This window comes from Macaca thibetana, chromosome 1 (genome assembly GCF_024542745.1).
Source record: "Macaca thibetana thibetana isolate TM-01 chromosome 1, ASM2454274v1, whole genome shotgun sequence".
NCBI classification, from domain to species: domain Eukaryota; kingdom Metazoa; phylum Chordata; class Mammalia; order Primates; family Cercopithecidae; genus Macaca; species Macaca thibetana.
Window position 1 is genome coordinate 139,210,495 of NC_065578.1, and position 24,724 is coordinate 139,235,218.

Below are 24,724 nucleotides of genomic sequence, written 5' to 3' on the forward strand. Positions count from 1 at the left end.
AATGAAGGAAATAAAGGTAAAATCACTTCAGATCTCAAAAAAAAAAAAAAAAAAAAAAAAAAAAAGAAAGAAAGAAAGAAAGAAAATAGATTTCAGAAAACAACTACTTTAAGAAAAAACATCTTCAGTGGTTACAGTTTGAGGACTCATCAGTTTGAAGTGAAAATTCTCTCTAAGTAGATACTACTCTCCTTTTTCAGTTTTGTAGTCTCCTAAATTTACTTTCTCTGCTGACCTTTTAAAAGCTCCCTCTGGGCCTTAACTAGAGCAATAAAAAAAGAGTTTGACAAAGACTTTTAGAAATGTTACTCTTGGGTGGCTCTCTGAACCTGCCTAATAAAATACAAAAAAATGTTACTCTTCCTGAATTAATCTACATTGGGCAACAATAGGGGGTGGAGTGAAATATTCTCAACTGTCAATTAATAACAAACTTAAATGTCACATATAACAGTTATTAGAAGTGAGTTATGGATTCCTCATAAGTGGGGTTTAAATGATGATATAAAATCATCTAATTAGTTAGTCTTTCTTTCTTTTTTTTTTTGAGATGAGTCTCACTCTGTCACCCAGGCTGGATACAGTCACATGATTTTGGTTCACTGCAACCTCCACTTCCCTGATTCAAGCAATTACCCCGTCTCAGCCTCCCGAATAGCTGGGATTACAGGCGCACACCACCACGCCAAGCTATTTTTTTTTTTTTTTTGTATTTTTAGTAGAGACAGGGTTTCACCATGTTGGCCAGACTGGTCTTGAACTCCTGACCTCAGGCAGTCTGCCCACCTCAGCCTCCCAAAGTGCTGGGATTACAAGCATGAACCACCTTTCTAATAAATAATTAGAAAAGTTTTTCCTTTTCTAATTATTTTAGCTATTCAGAGAAAAACTTTTGTGGCAGCAACACAATTATATTCATTTAGTAATTGAGAGTCAAATATTGTGTGCTAGGCTAAAGGGAATACCAAGAACTTTAAGAACTGGTCCTTTCCTCAAAGGAACTTAGGCCATGTATCTGTAAAATCAGTGTGTTTTTCATAGGCATTCTTGAAAATTACTTGAATAAATCCCAAGTTTAAAAATGATTTAAAAATGATTCTTATCTGACATTGTGTGTTTAAGAGAAGACCAAGAATAAATACACGTACATTCCTTATAGTAGAATAAAGCCCCTTTGCAAGGGGGAGAACGGAAGCTGCAACAGACTTTGTTGGTGGCCACTGGGCCTTTGTGAGTTCTTGGCACTTGGAAGCCTATTTTCAGTATTTCAGGTTAAAATTCTCCTGCTTGTCAATAGAGAAGCCTTAATTTTTCTTTCTAAAGTCTCAGAGTCTCACTCTTTTGCCCAGGCTGGAGTACAATGGCACCATCTTGGCTCACTGCAGTTTCCGCCTTCTGAGTTTAAGCGATTCCCCTGTCTCAGCCACCAAATAGCTGAGTTAACATGTGCTCACCACCATGCCCAGCTAATTTTTGTATTTGTATTTGTATTTTTAAATTTATTTTAAGACAGAGTCTCACTCTGTTGCCCAGACTGGAGTGCAATGGCACAATCTCCACTCACTGCAACCTCTGCCTCCCGGGTTCAAGCAATTCTCCTTTCTCAGCCTCCTGAGTAGCTAGGATTATAGGCAGCCACAACCACGCCCAGCTAATTTTTGTATTTTTAGTAGAGACAAGGTTTTGCCATGTTGGCCATGCTTGTCTTGAACTATTGACCTCAGGTGATCCACCCGCCTTGGTCTCCCAAAGTGCTGGGATTACAGGAGTGATCTACTGCACCCGGCGAGTGTATTTTCAGTAAAGATGGGGTTTCACCATGTTGGCCAGGCTGGTCTCAAACTCCTAACCTCAAGTGATCCACCTGCCTCGGCCTTCCAGAGTGCTGGTATTACAGGTACGAGCCACCGCCTGGCCTCATAAATATAGTTGTTTACGAAAGACACCACCACTGGCCAATCATCAGGAGGGCAAGCACTTTAGGTCTGTATTTCAGCAACAGATTTACATTCCATAGATCCTTTCACTCTCATTCAATCAGAACTTTTTGTAGGCATTTATGAGATGGCTATTTGGGGTGACAGATATAATCTATGGCCATAGAACAGGGAAATGTACAAAACACTGACTCGAATCATGTAAGCTACAGACAAATGAATAAATCATTTATTTAGTCACTCTTTAATTAATTAATGTATTTATTCATTCTACTATTATGGACTGATCACAGTTTTAAGTACTGAAGAATCCATGCTAAATATAGTATTGTGGGAGAGACTGACATTAATTGAATAACCCAAACCAGTGTAATGAATACAGTGAATACAGTGGTGACGCATGGTGAAGGTGAGGTCCTTGGAGTTATGCTACAGCATGTGCTAGAGGAAGCATGAAGGGCAAAAGGGAAACTGAAAAAGGTGGTGTGGCTGAGTCTCACAGAAGGAGAGGACCATGGTACCTGGTACCACTGAAGGATGGGCAGAGACAGGCATTCAAGGGCTTGGAGGCAGAGTTAAGGAAGGACATCAAGCAGTGCTTACTTGTGATCAGATTTATGAGAAATGATGGTAGCTTAAATGGCATGGCTGTAGTCAAGGAAGAAAGAGAGTTTGATGAGATATTGAGGAGAAGGAATGAATAGAGCTTGATGATTGAATAGATCTTAGAGATGAGGGAGAAATAAGGTCAAACATGATTCTCAGGTTTGTGGCTTGAGAAAATGGAAGAACACTCGTGGCATACACTGAGATAGGAAGTACTAGATGAGAACCAGGATTGGGAATAAAAACTATCCCTTGGTTTTAGACACGCTGAGTTGAGACATGTTGATATGGAAATTCGGCACTATTCAATAGAGCTTTCTGTGAGGATGGAGGTGTTCTGTACCTACACTGCTGAGTATTTTAGCCATTACTCACATGTGGCTATTTACATTTAACCTAAAATAAAAGATTTAGTTTCTCAGTGGCACTAGCCACATTTCAAGTGCCCAACAGCTATATGTGGCTAGTGATTTTTGCATTTGACAGTACAGTTCTAGAGCCTAGAGAAGCAGCCTAGGTTGAAAATATAAAAAATTAGCCAGGCATAGTGGCTTATACCTATAATCTCAGTACTTTGAGAGGTCAAGCCAGGAGAATTGCTTGAGGCCAGGAGTTTGAGACCAGCTTGGACAACACAGTGAGATCCTGCAGCTATAAAAAAATATGAAGATAGTCTGGGAGCAGTGGCTCACGCCTGTAATCCCAGCACTTTGGGAGGCTGAGGCGGGCAGATCACCTGAGGTCGGGAGTTCGAGACCAGCCTGACCAGCATGGAGAAACTCCGTCTCTGCTAAAAATACAAAATTAGTCTGGCATAGTGGCGCATGCTTGTAATCCCAGCTACTAGGGAGGCTGAGGCAAGAGAATGGCTTGAACCCGGGAGGCGGAGGTTGCAGTGAGCTGAGATCTTGCCATTGCACTCCAGCCTGGACAATAAGAGTGAAACTCTGTCTAAAAAAATAAATACATACATAAACATTAAAAATTAAAAAGTTAAAAATTAGCCATACGTGATGGTGCGCACCTGTAGTTCCAGACTCAGGAGGCTGAGGTAGGAGTCTTGCTTGATTCCAGGAGTTTGGGGCTGCAGTGAACTATGACAGCACCACTGCACTCCAGCCCAGGAACAGAGCAAGACTCCATCTCTTAAAAAAAAAGAAAAAAAAAAGAGAGAGAGAGAGATGTGTGTAGATGAGGTTTAAGACTGTGAAGACAACTTTCTAAGGAAGAAGGGAAGGTAGTCAGTGAGGAAATGGCTAGGACTGAGACTACAGGACCTTCAACCTGTGAAGGCTGGTGAAGAAAAATGAGCCTTCAAAGGATACCAGGAAGTAATCAGGGAGGTAGGAGAAGAATGGTAAGAGCTTTGTCATATAAGTCAAGAGAAAAGGGTGTTTTGAAAGGGAGGAATAAGCAACAGCTAAGTGGTTCTAGAAGGTTGAGGAAGACTAGACTGAAGGTGTTTATTGGATCAGTGAAACAGAGGCCATTGGTGACTTTGGCAAGAGCTGTTTCAGAGGAGGGATGAGGCTGAAACGTAGACTAGATGAGTGAGGAGGGGGTGAGGTAATGGAGAGAGACTGACAATAGAAGAAAAGAAATCATGAGCTCCTTGTTCCATGGGCTACCAATAAAACAGGGAATTATTTTAGCCAAATCAAGCTAGAGTCATATATCATAGATATATGTCTTCAAAGCACTGCATTTATCCTACAATGTTACCAATTTTGAATCCTTTGTCATGAATATGAGGAGACATATGTCTGCTGGGCTTTATTCCTACTCCAACTACCTTGGAGGGTGAGTATGAAATAGACCATGTGAGGGCCTAGAGGCCATGTTGAAGTACTCTTTATCCTAACAACAATAAAAAGCAACTGAAGGCTTTTCTTTTTTAAAAGCCATTTTATTATCTAAAATGTAGGAGCATACAGAAGAAGAGAGAAAAATGTAACTCATCACTCCCGGGTATTACTCATCACCTGACCCCAACACCCTTCAGCCTTTAGTTCTGGCCCATCCATACCCCATCGACTTAGACGAAAAGTTTTAACCATGGGAGTGACATGATTACACTTGTGTTAAAAAGACCATTCTTGCTGCTGGGTAGAGCAAAAGTCAGCACATTTCCAGATAGTAAATATTTTAGGCTTTGCTGGCCATACAGACTCTGTTGTAACTACTTAACTCTTGTTGTAGCTTGAAAGCTGCACTAGACAATATGTAAATAAATAAGTGTGACTGTGTTCCAATAAAACCTTATTTATGGACACTGAAATTTGAATTTCATATAGTTTTTGCATATCACAAAATATTCTTCATCTTGTTTTGATTTTCCCCCTCACAATTTAAAAATGTAAAAATGAATTTCGCTCATAGGCAATACAAAAACAGGTGGAGGGCCAAATTTAGGCTGTAGTTTGCTAAGCCCTAGGGTACAGAATGAATTGCAGCAGGCAAGAGAAGTTGTAGGAAGACTTGCCCAAGGGTATTGCAGGAACCAGGATAAAAATCTCACTATTCCTGTACCTAGTAAAGAGAAAAGACAGCATGGTAAGCATTTATTAGGTACTATACCACTGAGTATCTGTTATGCCCTAGGCACAATGTTAGGGCTGAAGATATACAAATAAATGAATAAGAAATAGTTTTTGCAATTGCAGCTAGTTAGGGAGACAGATGTGTTTTTTTCTGTCATGTTGTAAATACCACAACATGGTACTATGGAATATACATGAAATATTGATTAATTCTGCGTGAGAAACATCAAACATGGCCTTAAGAGTGACATTTAGCCAGTGTAGTGGCTCATGTCTGTAAGTCCAACACTTTGGGAGGCTGAGGCAGGAGGATTGCTTGAGGCCAGGAGTTCTAGACCAGCCTGGGCAACACAGTGAGACACCGTCTCTACAAAACATTTAAAAATTAGCCAGGCGTGGTGATGCATGCTTGTAATTCCAGCTACTTGGGAGGCTGAGGTGGGAGGATGGCTTGAGCTCAGCAGTTTGAGGTTACGGTGAGCTATAATCATGCCACTGCACTCCAACTTCAGTAACAGTGTAAGACTTTGTTTCTTAAAATAAAAAAAAAGAGACATTTAGGCATTTAGGTAGGAACTTGAAAGATGAATAGAAGTTTACCATATAGGGTAAGGTGGAGGGAGGGAAAGGTTTTTAAGGCAGAGGGAAAAGTATAAATGGATGCAAAGAGGCTTGATACACAAGCTTCTGCCCCATCTTTCTTTCAGATTACTGCTAACTTGAGGGGAATGTAGGAGGTAACTGAATAAATCTGTATAGGTTAAAGAATCTATAAAAATGGTGTATCTCTTGTTTCAAGAGAGAGGATAATTGGTGGAATATTAAATGATCCTACATGACCTGGGCACTGGCTACATCTTCCACCTCTCTTACCACTCCCCTCCTTGTTCACTCTGCCCTGGGCACACTTGTCTTTTTGCCATGTCTTTGAGATGCCAAGCACAAGGCTGCCTCAAGCTCTTTGTCCTTGCTGTTCCCACTGCCTAGAGTCCGATTCCCTCCCTCCCCTCATTCCGCAGAGGCCTTCTCTGGCCAGCCTATCTAAAATAGATGCTATTCTCTTAGGTTTACCTAGTTGCTTTCTTTTTTTTTTTCCGTAGCTTTTATTATTACCTTATTCATGTGTTTGTTGTCTAGCTCCTCCCAACTAGAATGTAAGCTCCATGAAGGCAAGACTCTTCTCTATTACCTCTAGAGTCTAGAACAGTGCCTGGCAAAATACAGCCACATGAGTATTAGTAAAATAGATCAACAAAAGGAGTGGGGAGAGGGTAGAGAAGAACCCAGATGAGTTGGTATTGCAGGAGTGCAAGCTCAATAGTCTCTGTTTCGTTGGCTGAGTAAGATGGGAATTCATCTTCTGAGAGGACACTGGGACTCAAAGTTTTGAACGTCTCTGGAAGTTGAGAAAGAGTAACACAGGGAGAAAGTTGGGAACTTAAACATTTGAACTCAAGCCAAACAGATAATTAATTGTACTGTGCCAAGGTGGGGGGGTGGTGAGAACCAAAAGAGAAGATAGCTCCTCCCCACTCAGAATGTGGTAATTTGACTTATCTTTCTTGGAGTTGAATAGAGAATTATAGGGTGGGGAAAACCAAACAGAAGCTCTTGAAAGAATAAGCACGTGAGGATGGGAGTGGAGAGAAAGTGAAACTTGGTAGAAAACAACCCATCTGAGAGCCATGTTTGAGTGGTACAGAATCTGAGAGAATGAAACCGAAGCACAGACAAGGATTCTTTGGTTTCATGCTTCTGTGATTAAAAAAAAAAAAAAAAAAAAAAAAAGAAAAGTCCTCAACATACCTGCTGTTTGGCAGCTGGGAATTCTCAATTGGCTAGAAGTGAGTTTCAGGACATATTGCCAACTGCTGTCCCTTTTCTCCTCCCTTCCCTTGGGCAGGGCATTTGTGTAAACAGACAGCAAAGAAATAGAACTGGACTGTCTTATTCCAATTCTTCTCTCCTTGCTTCCATTTCTATTGTAATTATTTTATTAATAAGCCAGGGCTGCCAACGCTCATACTAAATATAATTTACTATTGTGTACAACCAGTTTTAGGGTGGTAATGAGACACTGTTTTTTGGTGAGAACTGGAAGGTTAGCGACTAATATCCAGAATTCTTTTTCTGGATGACTGTGGATTATAATATCTTCGGCTGTTTTGGGGGCTTCTTTGTCTGCAAAAAAAATTAAAAAAAAAAAACAGTGGAATATGAAGTAGGTTTTTTGGTGTAAAATAGTCCCTTTATGAACTGCAGGTTACCAAAAAGGATTGTTGCTTCCCAGAACTACCATTCAACCCAGGAATCCCATTACTGAGTGCATACTGAGGAATATAAATCATTCTACCATAAAGACACATGCGTGTGTCTTTATGTGTTCATTGCAGCACTATTCACAATAGCAAAGATGTTGAGTCAACCCAAATGTCCATCAATGACAGATTGGATAAAGAAAATATGCTACATATACATGCAGCCATAAAAAATATCAAGATCATGTCTTTTGCGGGAACATGAATGGAGCTGGAGGCTATTATCCTTAGCAAGCTAATGTAGGAACAGAAAACCAAATACTGCATGTTCTCACTTAGAAGAGAGAGCTAAATGATGAGAACTCATGAACGCAAAGAAGGGAACAACAGATATTAGGGCCTACTTGAGGGTGGAGGGTGAGAGGAAGGAGTGGAGCAGAAGAGGTAACTATTGGGTACTGGGCTTAATATTTGGGTGATGAAATAATCTGTACAACAAATCCCTGTGATACGAGTTTGCCTATGCAACAAACCTTCACATGTACCCCCAAACCTAAAAGTTAAAAAAAAAAAAGAATTATTGCTTCCCACATACGTGCTAAATTTCAGTATCAGGGTATCTTTTATTATTAAGTTCTGAAAGTTAACATGTTCTCAAATGATCTCCTCTTTTCTGTAACTTGGTCCACTCATGGTCTTCTCCATTATGGTTTGTGGCAACTTCCATCCTTTGGGACAAAAACTTAGGGCATCTTTCTCTCATATTCCACATCTGTCAGGAAATTCTGTGGGTTTGGATTTGAAAATATATCCAAAATTGACCACTATTTGCCATAGCCACTGTTACCACCCTTGTGGAAGCCACTTACACCTTTCGCTTGGCTGAGTTTCTTATGGTTCTCTGCTGACTTTGTTTTCCACAGCAGCTGGAGTGATTCTCTTAAAATATGTCAGCTCACAGCACTCTTCTGTTCAAAACCTTTCCATAACTCCCCATTTCACTCAGAGCAAAGGTAAAGTCCTTAGAATAGCCTACAAGGCCCTTCTTGTCTGGCCCTTCATATCACTCCATCTCATCTCCTACTATTCTCCCCTTATCGTCTGCTCCAGCTATCTTAGCCTCCCTGATGGTCCCAGAATTTGCCAGGCAGGCTCGCACATTAGGCCTTAGTGCTGGCTGTTCCCTCTGCCTGGAAATCTTCCTTCATATTCGTGGAGTTCACACCCTCATTTCCTTCAAGACTGCTCACACACTGCCTTTTCAGTGAGGCTTACCTTGACCACCCTATTTAAAGTTGCACCTGTACACCTCATCCCCTTCCCTTCCCTTATTCTATTTTGTTCACAATAACTACACTTGTCTTTTGAACTTTTTGTTCATTAATATATCCCTAGGACTTAGAAGAATATCTATGATGTGGTAGGTATTTAATAAATATTTACTGAATGAGGGATGAATTTATTTTGCTTAACTCAGTGTAACCCTCTTAAGAAAAACAAGACTATAAACCAGATTTTTTGAGAACGTTAACTTCTTTTTTTTTTTTTTTTTTTTCAGATGGAGTTTCGCTTTTCTTGCCCAGGCTGAAGTGCAGTGGGGCGATCTCCACTCACCGCAACCTCCGCCTCCCGGGTTCAAGCGATTCTCCTGCCTCAGCCTCCCGAGTAGCTGGGATTATAGGCATGTGCCACCACGCCCAGCTAATTTTTATATTTTCAGTAGAGACGGGGGTTTCACCACGTTGACCAGGCTGGTCTCGAACTCCTGACCTCAGATGAATCGCCCGCCTCGGCCTCCTAAGGTGCTGGGGTTACAGGCTTGAGCCAATGCGCCCGGCCGAGAACGCTAAATTCTAATTGAATTAACCGTAATTTAGTATTGCCACATACAGTAGCTGAGATGGTGCAACAAGGAGTTTGATGGAGATTCTGGTAAGGGACATGGTGGGCTAAGAAAGAATTGTCTGTTCTTGAAACTAGATAAACTCAGGGGCTTTACTCCCCTTCAGGTACTAGAATCATGTATAAAGGCAGAGAAAAGTGATTCTGAGTGAACTTGCACTGACAACTTACTAGAACGAGGCTTCCTGGAGTTAGGGTTCCCGGAGTATGTGTCTCCCTGGAAGGTGGAAGAAGAGCCTGAACCTGCTCTGCTACTCTTTGGAAGAGAGCCCCGCCATTTCCCTAGGCCTTGGCCTCCCTCCCTGGAAAAGGATGGTATCCACCGACTCCCCGTATGGGAGGCTGCTTGCAGGGTGTTCCCAGCACCTCCCAGGGAAGCTCCTCAGAATGCTGCCTGCCACATTTTTAAGCTTTTTTTAAAAAATTATTTTTATTATGGTAAAACATACACAACATAAAAGTTATCCCTTTATCCAGTTTGCGGTGTACGTTTGTTAACCTCACAGCAAGCAACACATGAGTTTTAAATTAGAATTTGGACAACGGCAAATGAAATGAAAGGCGAACAATCCGAGAGCCGGGTCACAGAGGAGCTCTGGGAACGAGCCGCGGGCTGAAGCCACACGGGGAACTCCATTTTGTCCGGACAGGGTCGGTCGTGGCCACCCTCAGGGAGTCGAGTCGTTTCCGCGGCGCGGCCCGGGCCTCCTCCGGGGGTCCGCCCGCCTCTCTCCGCCTGGCCCAGCGGCGCGGCCGCGGGAGGACTCTGTCCACTCGCTCAACCTCGGGCGCCCAGTTCTGAAGGCAAAGGGTCCCCTGCCTTGCACAACTCGGAGCCGCCGAGGAGGTGACGGCGGTAGCTCTGGGACGGCTCGGTGCCATTCACTACCATTCTGTTTTCCTGAGGCGCCGCCTTCCAATTGCTCCGGCTCCGCTAGGAGGCGCGCGCTCCAGCCGCTCCGCCGCGCGGCCCCGACCGCACTTAAGTCCGAGGCGAAGAAAGAAAAGGCTGTCGGCAGCCGCAGCTCCCGGTCCGCGCCGCCAGGCCCGCGCAGGCGCGCGCGGCTCCTGTTCTCGCGGGCGCCCCTCCCCCAGGCCTCCAGGCGCGCCGCGGGCGGGGTCGGCGCGGGGGGCGGAGCCGGCGCGGGCTCGGCTGGGGCCCGGCCCGGGATTAGTTGGTTTCGGAGCGGAGGAGGGAGCCCCGACCGTCGCGAGCGTCAAAGAGACAAAGCACGTCAGGGGGTCCGGCCGGGGGGGTCGGCCCGGGGCTCGGTGGTGCCCCAGCCCGCGCGGAGGGCCCTGCGGACCCGCGCGCCGCCGCCGCCGCCTCGCAACAGGTCCGGGCGGCCTCGCTCTCCGCTCCCCTCCCCCGCATCCGCGACCCCCGGGGCGCCTCAGCTTGGCCGGGGCCGCAGTCTGGCCACCAGCTTCCATGCGGTTCGGGTCCAAGATGATGCCGGTAAGGGGGCGAGCGGCCGGGGCATCGGGCCCGGAAGTGTGCGGGGTCGCGTGCCGGGGGCTGGTCCGCGCCCTCAGGCGCGTCGGGGAAAGAGCCCGGGGCCGGGAGCCCGCGCGGAGGGGCCGGGGCTTTCCGAGCTTCGAGCGGGTTTCTGGAGGGGGAGGCTCCATCCTCAGCGTTCTGCGCCCACAGCCGGCCTGGGGGCGCGGCGAGACCCTGACCGCGAGGCGGGTTCCCCCAGCAGCTTCGGAGTCAGGCGTGCCGCCCGCGAGCCCAGCAGCCACTCAAACTTTTCGTTTTTCACTGGGTCTTGACTTTTTTGCAGTTCTTGAAGGTCAAGAATACGGGAACTGGGGACCTTGTTCTTTGCTGGGTCTTTTTTTTTTTTTTCTTTCAACTTTTTACTGGAGTGAAACACACGTTACTGGAACGGGTACCTTTTCGAATTTCGATCTTGATATCCGCAGTAGCAGCTAAGTCACCCTTACCTCTTTGTGGAAACTGGTTGTGGTAAATGCAGTCTCGGAAGTTTTAGATTGCAGGAAAGCGTACGTGCCTAGCTCCCTTCATTTCCCACAGCTTGTTTAGCAAGACCTCCGGAGAGGATTAGTGTGTTCTTTAGGAGCTCCGCAGGCTTTTGACACGGCCACCAGGCCACAGGTGAACAGCAGGTTTGAGACGTTTCTGAAATGTCTCTTGTCATTTAACGATCGCGGAATGGAGGTTTGCGGTGGGTTGCGGTGGCTTCTGCAGACTTAAGTAGCGAGTTTCTTCGTGGAAGTTGTACTTGCACCTCTCCCACTGAAGTGGGGACATCTTGCAGGTATCCTATGCTTGTGGCTCCATTTGTTTAGACAAAGAAACAAAAAGCTTTTACTTTTATGAAGTCTGTGGAATAGAGTGATGACAAAGTTTGCAGTCACGCATACAGAGTATATAATATGCTGTCCCCTGGCCCCCTACTTGTGTCATGGAGGGCGTCCTGAACTCTCATTGGGCCGACTTAACAATTCACTAGAATTAGTAATTGGGTTTAGATGGTTTGGGATATTTTGTCCTGCCAGGATAAAAGGAATTTGAAAGTAGCATTATGCATCTTAGTTTAATGCCTGGTTATGAAGTCAGGTTTGTGGTGTGAATACTCAATATTGAAATAATGGACCATAGCATAGATAAGGGTGATGGATTTTGCTGTTAAGATTTTTATTTCCTGGATTTACATCTCTTTTTGTTGAAATAACTTGTACGGATTGTCTGTGAATTTTTCCTAATAATGGGAGCAAGAAAAACACGTATCAGTTGTTGCTATATGGTTTCTTCCTTGTTTTTTGTCAAGGTATCCTTTGGAGATACCCTACGAAGGTATCCGTTGTGTAGCCGAATTCATAAAACGTTATGTGGCTCTTGAGACTACATTCAATTTAGCAATATGGTTCTTCTGATTGCCTTTCTGATGTCAGAATAGAATCCTAACACGGACTCATTGTGGTGTGATGGCACGTACACCAGCTTTGAAGTCAGACTAACACTTCAGTATTGCTCAGCTACTACCTTTAGTGGCTATAGCCACTTAAAAAAAAAGTTGTCCCTCAGTTTCATCATCTGTAAAATGGGGATAATAGTACTCAGCTCTTAGGGTGGTTTGAGGATTAGAGTTATGTTTATGAAGGAAGTGTGATTAGTATGTCTAGCTTGCAATAGGTGGTAGATAAAAGCCTTTGAATTTCCAGTGTTGGTTAAACTGGAGATTCTCAGATTTGTGATATATAAAAATATGAAATAATTTTTCATTTAGTAGACTCATGTTATATGTGTCTTTATACTGTAATATTTTGGATATTTGAAAATAAAACTTTTATTAAGTATATTTCTCATCTTTGGCTTTTAATATGCTTGGACTTTTATTCCAACATGAATGTAATTTTGTTACATTACTTTGAAAAATTCTAACCAACTTACCAGGAAAAGCACATTTAATGTAAAAAAATGGGTAGTCTCAGAATGTAGACAGTTGGCCTTGATGTACTTTTATTGTGGTAAAACATGCACGAAATAAAATTTACCATTTTAACTATATTTAAATGTACAGTTCTGTGGCATTAGGTACATTCCTTGATTTGCTTTTAAAGGCATTCTGAAGATAATGGTTTACTATTTAGACTGCATTTATTAAAAATGTGCAAATAGGCCAGGCGCGGTGGCTCATGCCTGTAATCTCAGCACTTTGGGAGGCCGAGGCGGGCGGATCACGAGGTCAAGAGATTGAGATCCTCCTGGCCGGCATGGTGAAACCTCGTCTCTACTAAAAATACAAAAATTAGCTGGGCGTGGTGGCATGCGCCTGTAGCCCCAGCTACTCGAGAGGCTGAGGCAGGAGAATTGCTTGAACCCCGGAGGTGGGGTTGCAGTGAGCCGAGAGAGACTCCATCTCAAAAAAAAAGAAGTGCAAATAAATTGTGTTCGTGTGTTTTCTCACCAAATGGTACAGGATCAAGTGGTTTTCTTTTATATGGGACACGAAGCGATAATTGGTTCCAAAACCAAAAGTGGAAGATGTATTTTAGAAGGCTAACTAAGAATAAATAGCAAGCTCTGCAAATCACAGTAGAGGTAATGATAGGGTACTGCAGAAATGGGAGTGATAATTACTCTCACTTTCAGATACCTGCCATTGTTAGTATCTCTAGTTCTGTGATATTTCTACAACTTGCTGAGGAAAAACTGGTTATACTTTCATACTTGACATCATCTTTTTCCTGATGAAAGAAGAGATTATTTGCACTTCGAGAGTTTGGCTTTTTAGTGATCCATTCGTTGTACTTGATTATCAAATAAAGGGAGGCAGTTATCGCAAGCAAAAATTCTTAGTCATTTGAAAATTACATTAGATATCTTTTATTCATTACTCTGATTTCGTGAAGTGTTATGCTCAGAACAAAAATGTGTTCTTAAGAAAGAGCTTGGCTAACTCTAAAAGCTACTCTGCTCTTTTCAGCTAATAGTTTCATAAAAATTTTTGTTTGTACCTACTGTTGAAATGATAAATTAAAAAAAATTATTTATAAAACTACACAGTATTTGGTAGCGCCACCTGGAAAACCAGAAGGCTTGAATTTGCCTGTCACTTAGTAGTTGGAGATGCTGTATATTTGGCCTGAGTGTCCAGCTGTAATGGAAATGCTCTGTATCTGTGCTGTCCAGCATGGCAGTCACCAGCCACATGTGGCTACTGCACTTCAAATGTGGCCAAGGGAACTGAAGAACTGAACTTAAGAGTTAATTTTAATTATATTTAAATAGCCACATGCCTGGTGGTTACTGTATGACAATGCAGTCAAACCGACATCATCATATAGCCTTTATACAGATATTTTAAAGAAAATAACAGCTGGGCCGGGCGCGATGGCTATGCCTGTAATCTTAGAACTTTGGGAGGCTGAGGGGGTGGATCATGAGGTCAGGAGTTCGAGACCAGCCTCAACATAGTGAAACCCTGTCTCTAATAAAAATACAAAAATTAGCGGGTGTGGTAGCGTGCGCCTGTAATCCCAGCTACTCAGGAGGCTGAGGCAGGAAAATCGCTTGAACCCTTGAGGCAGAGGTTGCAGTGAGCTGAGATGGCACCATTGCACTCCAGCCTGGGGGACAGAGCGAGACTGTCTCAGAAAAAAAAAAAAAAAAAAAAAAAAGAAAATAATAGCTTATTTTAAAAAGCTCAGTTGAAGTGATCATAGTTTAATTTCTAAGTTTATGGCATTTTATCTTTCAGTGTTGCACAGGCATAATTATTTCATGATGCTGCAAAATAAAATTTGAGCTTCTAATTTTGAGGGTCTAGGGAAAAAAATGGGATATTACAGTATCTCCTTTAGCAGTTTGACCAGCTGATCAGTAGAATTTGTATATTTCTGAGCATAACTGCAAAGTGTGCAGCTCCACAGACCAGTAGCTTAACTTTTGCTTAAATTCTTGTATTATTATTTACAAAGGTCTGGTTTTATTTGCACAGATTTGCACAAAACAACTGAAATTGTGTTTTGAAACAAAATCTTTCAAGTTATGTATTTGGAACATTATATTTGTATGATTTCAAGTTACGTATTTAAAACATTTTATTTGTATGATTATATCATATTTTGAAAGAATTCTTTTTGCTTGAGTAATAGTGTAGAAAATTAGCTTAGATCAGGCTTTATTCCAGAATAAAGTTTAGATTAGGTCCCTAAAGAGAGGTTCCTAGCTTTATAGAATTACAGTTACTAAAAGCTGTTAAACAAATAATCTATTTTTAGAGATGTGCAAAATATTTCACATTTCTTTCTTTTTTTTTTTTTTTTGAGACAGAGTCTCACCACTCTGTGACTCTGTAGCCCAGGCTGGAGTGCAGTAGCACGATCTCGGCTTACTGCAGCCTCCGCCTCCCAGGTTCAAGCAGTTCTCTGCCTCACCCTCCCAAGTAGCTGGGATTACAGGTTACACTCAGCTAATTTTTGTATTTTTTTTTTTTTTTTGAGACGGAGTCTTGCTCTGTCGCCCGGGCTGGAGTGCAGTGGTCGGATCTCAGCTCACTGCAAGCTCTGCCTCCCAGGTTTACGCCATTCTCCTGCCTCAGCCTCCCGTGTGGCTGGGACTACAGGCGCCTGCCACCTCGCCCAGCTAGTTTTTTGTATTTTTTAGTAGAGACGGGGTTTCACCGTGTTAGCCAGGATGGTCTCGATCTCCTGACCTCGTGATCCGCCTGTCTTGGCCTCCCTAAGTGCTGGGATTACAGGCTTGAGCCACCGCACCTGGCCTAATTTTTGTATTTTTTAGTAGAGACGGGGTTTTACCATATTGTCCAGGCTGGTCTTGAACTCCTGACCCTGGTGATCCACTAGCCTCGGCCTCCCAAAGTGCTGGGATTACAGGCATGAGCCACCGCGCCCGGTAGTGTCTCACATTTCATGTGCATTAGTTTTGTTGCCTTGTGACTTCAGCTCTTAAAAGCTGAAAGATGTTTGAAAATTTCTGTATTTTTACCTGTTTCAGAGAAATCAGATTTAGACTTTTTAAAAGAAATTTACACAAGCGTACACCTGCTTATATTTAACAATTAAGGAGAATCTATTTATCTGGAAGACACATGGAGGGTCATTTATTCACATACACTGCTTCTAGGAAGAACTGTGTTCCCTCTGTCTTTATCCCCACCGCCCCAGCAGACAAGAAAACAAAACTTTCTTTTCTGGAGCTTTTAAGAATACTGTAGACCTTTATCTCTTTTGGTGATCTTCCATAGTGTGTGGCACTCTTAAACAGTCTTTCTAAAGCTAAGTTAACACTGAGTATTCTTGAAGCTCGTGTTATCTAGCCTCTCCTTAGCTTAAATAGGATAACTGCATACCAGTATGTGCTCTCACCAGCTTCTCCACAAGGATCTCACAGAGTAAGAAGAATAGCAATTAAGAGTTTAGCAATTAAGAGTTTAGGAATCCAGAGTGTTCTTTTCAGCTCATGCCACTTAAGCTGCACATTATTTAAATACTTGTTTTTCGATGGTGTGCTAGTTACTGAACAGAACATTCTCTTTAATCAGATGTAACTGAAAAAAGAAAACATAGATAATGTGACTATGTATGAAATGTATAGTTATATTGAAGTGCTGGGTGAGACATTAAAATTCTATGTCTTATTGGGTCATTCGGGGATCCTTCAGGAGCATTAAGTTTTAAGTAGTCAGTGATTTCTTAAAACACTTTGCATACCGTCTTATCAAAATAAATGTCTTATCAAAGAAATGCAACTTTTAAACATTATTAGATAATGGGCAGGAAAAGTAGTTTTACAGATTTAGAAACTTTTTTCTACATAAAATATACTCAAAACCAAATTATTTATTTGGATAATCAAACCAGATTTTTGATGAATAGGTTCATTTGGCCAGTAAGTACTGAACTTTCACTTTTTTGTTTGTTTGTTTGTTTAGACAGAGTCTTGCTCTATCACTCAGGCTAGAGTGCAGTGGCATGGCGTCATCTCAGCTCACTGCAACCTCTGCCTCCTGGGCTCAAGTGATTCTCTAGCAGCAGCCTCCCGAGTAGTTGGGATTACAGGAGTGCGCCACCACACCCAGCTACATTTTTTTTTCTATTTTTAGTAGAGACGGGGTTTCACCATGTTGGCCAGGCTGGTCTCGAACTCCTGACCTCAAGTGATCTGCCTCTCAAAGTGCTGGAATTATAGGCGTGAGCGACTGCACTTGGCTGAACTTTGACTTTTGAAGTGCATACTTCAGTTGTTTTTTTGGATACAGGTTTATAACTTAATACTACTTTATTTAAATTTCAGACATATCAACCCAAAATCCCTTAAGGCACAAGCATTGAAAGGTAGTAGAAAACCATGATGAATAAACTATTATAGATTACCAGTAAACTACTTGTGGTAACAAAAAATAATTAAGGCAGTTTACTGTTCTTCCACAGGGCAGTGAACAATTTATATGTAAAAGCAGGGAGAGTGTAAGCTTCACTCTAACTTCTCTCCTGGAGATGAAGAGGAGCCCCCTTTCTGTGCCTCACACTGTGCCTGGTGATTTAGGTTGGTTATCCTGTCTAATCCCCTTATTACACTCTGAAGTTGATCTTCCCACTCTCATTCAACAGATAAGGAATTTGAAGCTCAAAGGGTTTAAGTAATTTGTTTCTGGTCACTAGTAGAAATGAGATTTGAACTGCCTGCCCGCAAACACATGCTCTGTTCAAGATGGCAAATGCTTGGGTCACAATATTTTTATATGTTTGACAGGACAAACAGTGGTAATGATGTTCTTTTGGCTAATTGTAACTTCAAAAATTGCTTTTCAAAGCATAACCCTACTGTAGTTTTAAAGTAGAAAAGGAAAAATAAAAAAAAAAAAAAAAATGGAGACATCTTCCCTAACTTAAATCCATACTGGATGAGAAGATTGGTAAATAGTTCTCTTATGGACTTGTTAAATGATGTGGAGGTGGTTACCTCCCCCTGGGCAAAGGAAACATCTCAATAGCTATTTCTTCCCACCTCTATCTAATAATACTACCATAGACATCTCAGATCTTCCACATCTGCAGGGAAAGAGAAGGGGTGTGATAATTAGCTTTTGAATAAGGGGTGTTAAATAGTCTTTCTTGAGATATCTGTAAATGTGGCTTGAAGGTGATAATATATTAGGTTGGTGCAAAAGTAATTTCGGTTCTTACCGTCACCTTTAATGGCAAAACCACAGTTACTTTTGCACCATCCTAATAGGAAAGGAGCAGAGTAGGATAGGCATGTTGGGAGAGTGGAGGACAGGGACACATACAATGTCTGCTGTGAGATGACCAGTGTCATTCAGCCGTTTCCAGTTACTTGAGTGGTGCAGCAATGACTTTGACGTGTCCAGATGGGAGTGGAGTGAGTGTCTCCACTTGCAGCTTCAGGACTGTCTGTGTAGGGAGCAGTAATTCAATGTAGTCAGATACCTTTGTTGGAAATAGATTAGGGGCTGATTTTGAATGAAATCACATTAAATCATTGCTTTTCATTCTCCCTCATTAACCATTTGGTTGTTTTTGGATGGCCTTTTGGGGATAACATCTGCTCAAAAGATACTTAGTTACTATCTTCTGTATTCCAGGCACTGTTGTAAATGCTATGGAGACAGGAAAGGAAGTTTTCAGGGAGCTTTACCTTTCTTTCTTTTTTTTTTTTTTTGAGACGGAGTCTCGCTCTGTCTCCCAGGCTGGAGTGCAGTGGCCGGATCTCAGCTCACTGCAAGCTCCGCCTCCCGGGTCCACGCCATTCTCCTGCCTCAGCCTCCCGAGTAGCTGGGACTACAGGCGCCCGCCACCTCACCCGGCTAGTTTTTTTTGTATTTTTTAGTAGAGACGGGGTTTCACCGTGTTAGCCAGGATGGTCTCGATCTCCTGACCTCATGATCCACCCGTCTCGGCCTCCCAAAGTGCTGGGATTACAGGCTTGAGCCACCGCGCCCGGCTACCTTTCTTTCATAGTGCTTAATGGGGGATTTGGGTGGGAGAGAGAGAGAAAATAAACAAAAAAGAAAAACATGAGAGTTAAATGGGATTTAAGAAGGGTAATGTGACTGCGATGGCTACTTTAGATTGGATGGTCAGGAAGTGACCTTTCAGCTGAGACCTGAATGACAAGGAGCTGCTCCTGTGAAGATTTGCAGGTGGAGCATTTCAAGTGGGCATGATTCCCAGGGACTGGTGCAGAGGCCCCGAGGAAGCACTAGAGGCTGGGGCGGGGGGCGGGGTTAGAGGGGGCGGCAGGGTCAGGGCAGGGCTTCATGGGCAGAGGGCAGAGTGACTAGAGCTGAGGAAAAGACCAGTCAGCATATAGGTTTTTGTGGGCCAGAGGGAAGGGTGGAGGTGGCATGGGAAGGGACATGGGAGCCACAGAAGAGGTTTAGTAAGCAAAAGCGACAACCTGATTGATTAGGAAAGCTCACTCTGTTGCTGTGTGGACAGCGGATCTTACAGGTGCCAGAGTGTAAGACTTGGGCAAGATGGGAAGAGTAGGAAAGTCTACAGAAAGCTGCCAAAAATAAAGGGTTTTAATTTTATTTATTTTTTTGTTTTTTACTACACCTAAGGCCCAGCTGACAGTAAGAATTGGTTGTGAAGGCACTCAAGAGTTTGTCACTTTCTCTGATAAATTGTTTTATTGACCCTCAGACGCCCCAAGGGTGAGAGGAGAAACAGTAGCACTTACCCAGGGTTGGAAGTAAGACAAGACAGGAATCGTGGAAGATCACTCCTGTATCCACAACTCCTTCCTGTGGGACTAAAGAGAAACCATACTTTTTATATCACCAGAGAGCTCTGACAGCTACACAGAGCAGTTTAAATTTAGGCTTGATAGAAAGCCTTCTGTCACCATGTTTCTTTAAAACCGAGTAGTGTGTATCAGGTTTCTCAAGGAAGCCGTAGTCTGTCCTACAATGCTTTAGGACAGCTTTACTTTTGATCACATGATCCGAGTGCGCTGGAAGCTTCTGATGCTTCAACTTAAAAGTTCCTTGACTCCCCCGCCTTTTTTTTTAAATTTTAAAACAATAATATCTTCATTTTTCCGGCATAAAGTAGCGAGTGACCTAGGAAAATCAAGTCAGAGTTAACTTTAATTCTAGAAACGGTCTCTTCGTGCCAGTGTTTTCTGCATCACAACAAGATCTAGATAATAACTGCTTAGTTTGTGATATGTAGGTAATTTTCAAAAATTTTGTTAATTTCCTGAAAAGGTTGGGGGGCATCTATTTTGGATAATGCTTTTATTTTAAAGGTAGATTGGCTCTTTCTCTGGTAGGTTTTGCTTGTTGCTTTTAGTAGCCAGGGACCTGGACTTTCATCCTGCTTCCTTTCCTCTCTTCTGTTTTCTCCTGGAGCTGTTGAGTCACCAGGGCACACAGATCCCTGTTCTCCATTCCCTGGGGCACCTGTTTGGCCTCACCCCTCTCCTACCTGTACTGTTGTAGTGCTCTCCTTATCTATGTTCTTACCTTTTCTGTTCTCTGCCCCATCAGGCCATTTAAGGCACTGCTTCCGTGGTGGTCTTTTAGAAACAGCAGCGTGTCTCTTCCCTCTCCAGAATTCTTCAAGTCTGACCTCTGTTCCTTACAGCATAAAATATATAAACTCTTTAGTGAGATAGAAAGTTTCTTTATTGTGTAGCCCAGTGGATTTCAGCCTTTTTGTGTCATTGATACATTTCCATTTCAGAACTTTTAGCTGCATAATGGAAATGATTGAAAAACTCAAAACATCAAGTCATCTATTAAAACATAGCACCAGCTGTGGCACAGTAGTGGGAATGCCTTGTGCTGTGCAGAAGAGCACTCGGTCACCTCGCAGTTCATTCGCCCTGCCTTTGGAATTGTGTTTCCTCTTGCTCACTGCAAGTTGTACTGTGTTGCATATTGCTCTCCACTCTTGCCTATTGCCCTCCATGACTTGCTCCACTCCATCGGACTTTGCCTTAACAGTGTGTGTATAAAACAAATTTTGTGCATTGAAAGTTTTTGCAGCACATTCGTGGCTTGTGGATTGAGAATTGACCCATCTCTTATTATTTGTCCTGCCTTGCCTCCCACCTCTATGCTTCAGCAGTTCCAGGACTATAATTGTGAGGGCATGCCACAGTTTCCTGTGTCTTTATACACAATGTTTCTCTCCCTAGATGGTTCTCTTCCTGCTTGTGTTATTCATCCTACAGTTTCAGCTTAATAGTACTTAATGTTAAGCCTTCTTCCACTGCTTGGAGGGGATTTTTTTTCTGTTCTCGCTGGACTTCAGATGCTTTAAATATACTTTCACCAGGAAGTTCTCATTTCTCAACATTGCACCCTTTTCATTGTTTGCGGTGCTTCTTTGTTGTTCCATAAGCTCTAAGAGGACGTGGACCATGCCTTTTCATCTTTGTGTTTCTAACACTTACACAGTGTTTGGCATACTGTAGGGATTTAATATTGTTTGAGTTACTGGATGAATGAATATTCTTATTTTGGATTTTCTTTGGTGAGGGTAGTTCTTGCCTCTACTTCCATAGGAAAGTGGGAAGTAGGAAGGAAATAACTAGAAGCAATGGATTGGTTGTAGTTCGATCATCATGGATAGATCTTAAAAAATGTAGTGCTTAGTGAGTAAAAATAAAAAATAGAATGAAATCTGTAACAGTACCTTTACATAAAATAACACAAATGCCTGGCACACAACAAGGCTCAGTTTAGAAGGAAGCACACCAACACTAAACTTATCAATAGTTGGAGTCAGGGAGGAATTAACTAAATGTATTTGTTCTTTTGCTTTATACATTGGTTGTTTGTGACAGATATTGAAGCAGAGTAGCCTAAGATGAGTTGCTTTAGAGGATACGTTCAGAATTTGAAACCTATCTAAATTCAGCTTCAGGCATAGTTGAAAGAAGAGAAAAGGTTTCTTAGGTTTACTTAAGCAGAATTCTTTGAGACATTGTCTGGCTTTGAAAACGTTCACTGTGAAGTAATACCATTTATAGATAAACATTTCTTGATGCTTCAGGATGTGAACATCCTCTTTGTCACGTTCTTGTCGCCTGTTAACTTTCTCCTCTTGTGGAACTTTGATTCCCTGAGTCACAGTTTCAGTTCAGTTCAACAAACTTGTATTGCATATTTGCTTTGTGTGAGATCTGACAGAGTTTTTTTGGGGAATGAGGTACAATGTAGGAGGAGAAAAACCAGGGAAGAACCATTTAAGAACCAAAACCTGTGTCCTAAAGAATGTATGGACCAGTAGGACAGATAAGACAGGGATACAAACAACTACAGTGTGAATGGTTGTCAGAGAAGCAAAGAGAACATTTACTTCTGGCTGGAGGTAGGTGTGTGGGTAGGGACGGATGGATTGGAGGAAGTTTTATGGTCTTTGAATTATTCTGGAAGGATGGGGATGACATTGACACTACAGGACCGTGTAGGAATCAGGTGAGCTACTCTGGGGAGAGAAGTGAGGAAAAGTGTGGCTATTTTTAGATTTCTCATTTGGTGACTTGAGGCTATAACTGTGGAGTAGATAATTTAAAATACGTTTTAGGTCTTAATATTTCTTGTAATTGAAATGGAATTCCTTGAAATTCAAAGTATGCAAATATAAATACCCGTGTATATGATCATAATGTATTGATATTGTTGTTGGGTTAACTACTGGTATTGTAATTAATATATACATAGATTAATACACACTGCTGTTACTTGCTAGCGAAACTAATACTCTACATTATTTACAGCAAATTACTCAGAAACCTAGCTTCATGTTACTTCCCTGCTCAAAACCCTCTAATGCAGTGGTTCTTAAGCTTAAGTGTGGGTACTGGGCCTCACCTCTGGGGTTTCTGAATCAGGAGGTGTAGAGCAGGGCCTGGGACTTCATATTTGACAAGTTGCCAGGTGATGCTGATGCTGTTTGAGAATTGCGTGTTGCAAATCACCACCTAGTGACTTTTCCCTTGCAATAAAGTCCATACTCCTTATTCTTGACCTATAAGGACCTACTCGAGCTAGCCCCTGTTCTACCTCTGCCCTCATTGGCACAAGTCTGTATTCCTGATGTGGCGTTTTTTCTGGTTGTGGAATTACCACCTCTGGGCCTTTGATGAAATGTCTTCCTTCAGATGTTTCAAGTGACTGTGGCTTCTTCAGTCTCAGCTCAAAAGTCCCCTGCACCCTGAGGTGTCTTTCCTAATCAGGATCAGCCATCCTCTCCTCATCACTTCCATAATTCTTTATCATATCACTTTATATACTATGCTCATTTGTGTACTACCAGCCTCTCTTCTGTGCCCTAAAGAAGGCAAGCTTTTTCATACTGTGTTCCTTTTGCTTTAACTGCTTTCTTAGTAGGTGTTTAGTAAGTACTAATGGGTGAATGAATGAAACTTCTTATTGATGTCAGCAAGAAGTTAGGATTGAGGGGAAGGCATAGAACCAGGAGCTTCTTTGGCATGGCTGGCTTTGGTAGGATGTGACTCCTATAAGCTTCTATGTAGAGGTCCCTGTTACCTGTTTATGTATACGAAGTGGTTCTCTTACCAGACATCAGTGACCAGCAGGGCTACTTTATGAATTTTTCCTTAATTAAAGTAACCACTTCATAGTTGCTCTGTCATTCTCTTCCAGAATGTTGATTATTTCAGAATATGATTGTGTGCTCCAGATGGTATTGAATGGATGGTCAGGATAGTCCATGCATGATTAATGTTTTAACAGAATATTGTTCACATTGATACTGAGACTTCATGTTATTGATTTCTGAATTCTATTAACTTGCTATAAGTGAGCAAAGAAATAGTTTATGATGTAAAAAAATCCTTTGAATATGATTTTATGATTTTGCTTTAAATAAACTCAGATGTAACTGATAGGAACTGATGGGTTGATGTTAAAAATATGCCATCATAAAAATTGGTACACTTAGTGTAGAAGTAGGTTTAATATCATTGAGCCTTAATAGAACATTGGTATAAGTAACTCATGGTAATTGATGAAGATTTTTAAAAGCAGTTTAATGGCTCCAGGAGTGAACTCTAGAGAAACAGCTAAGAAATCATGATAGGCCTTTGTAAACAGTGATTCTCTGATAACTTTAATAAGGTTGGGACCCATTGTCAGGGAGGTAGAGAGTGTCTCTTTGAGGGAAAGGACTCAAATATGTAGTGTCCCTGTGACTCCTGAGGAAGGTTCCGGAGACCCCTGTGGGTTGCCTACTCAGATATTGGAGAGACAAGGAAGGACAGCCCAGGCTGGGGTAGTTGAGCAGCACACTTCTTGCAGAATGCTGGCAGCCTAGCCCACAGCTAGGGTGCAGCATGTCTGAATTAGGGAGCCAAGCTCACCAGTGCCCTTGGTGTGCAGTCCCAGCTGGCAGAGTGAGCACTGGAGCAGAGTTCCAGGTCTGTGCAGAGACAGGCAGAGTATCCTCGAGGACTGGAATGGTCTGCATCTCCTTCCTAAACCCCGCCCAGTGTTAGAAGCCATGGTTGGGCTAAATGGCTGTGTATGAGTTTGAAAGAAACTTTGGTTATATCTTAATTTAATCCCTGCTCTGTATCGCAGTGTTGGGAGAGGTGTTTTTGCTTGACTGGGTTATAGGAAGCCTAGTGGCATCCTCCTCTTACAAAAAATATTTTCAGGCCTTCCTTCGTAAGAGGTACAACAAAATATAGAAACTGAAGTAATACTTTTACATTTATCTTTCTACAGAGGAATTGTGAAACACAGAAACCATTAGGATTTTCCCCTAATCTCTCTACAAACGTAATTGCCTGGCTGTTCCTGTGGTATTTCCTGTGAGTTGCAAAATTTGGGGAGGATTTGTGTCACTCTTTTTACAGATTGTTCATTTCATAATTTTCTCTTTTTTCCTCTTAGGTAAACTTGAAGGATTTGAGTTTTTATAAATGAAAACTCTGAAGGTGCTGTTGTAGAGCTTAATTTCCCTTTGGTGACAGGGAATATCTTAT

General features: G+C 42.3%; 3 protein-coding genes across 4 annotated transcripts in view; 1 reads left to right on the forward strand and 2 right to left on the reverse strand.

Moving 5' to 3' along the window:
- Positions 1–24,724, reverse strand: part of CNIH4 (cornichon family AMPA receptor auxiliary protein 4) — a 728,363-nt gene that overhangs the window by 368,924 nt on the left and 334,715 nt on the right. The gene's annotated exons all lie outside the window — the stretch shown is intronic.
- Positions 1–24,724, reverse strand: part of DEGS1 (delta 4-desaturase, sphingolipid 1) — a 347,277-nt gene that overhangs the window by 174,638 nt on the left and 147,915 nt on the right. The gene's annotated exons all lie outside the window — the stretch shown is intronic.
- Positions 10,394–24,724, forward strand: part of TP53BP2 (tumor protein p53 binding protein 2) — a 67,787-nt gene continuing 53,456 nt past the window's right edge. For both annotated transcript variants that reach the window (XM_050760687.1, XM_050760690.1), the window contains exon 1: positions 10,394–10,702. In XM_050760687.1, the coding sequence (XP_050616644.1) occupies positions 10,676–10,702 (27 nt within the window). In that variant the 5' untranslated portion in view covers positions 10,394–10,675. The remainder of the gene's footprint in view (positions 10,703–24,724) is intronic.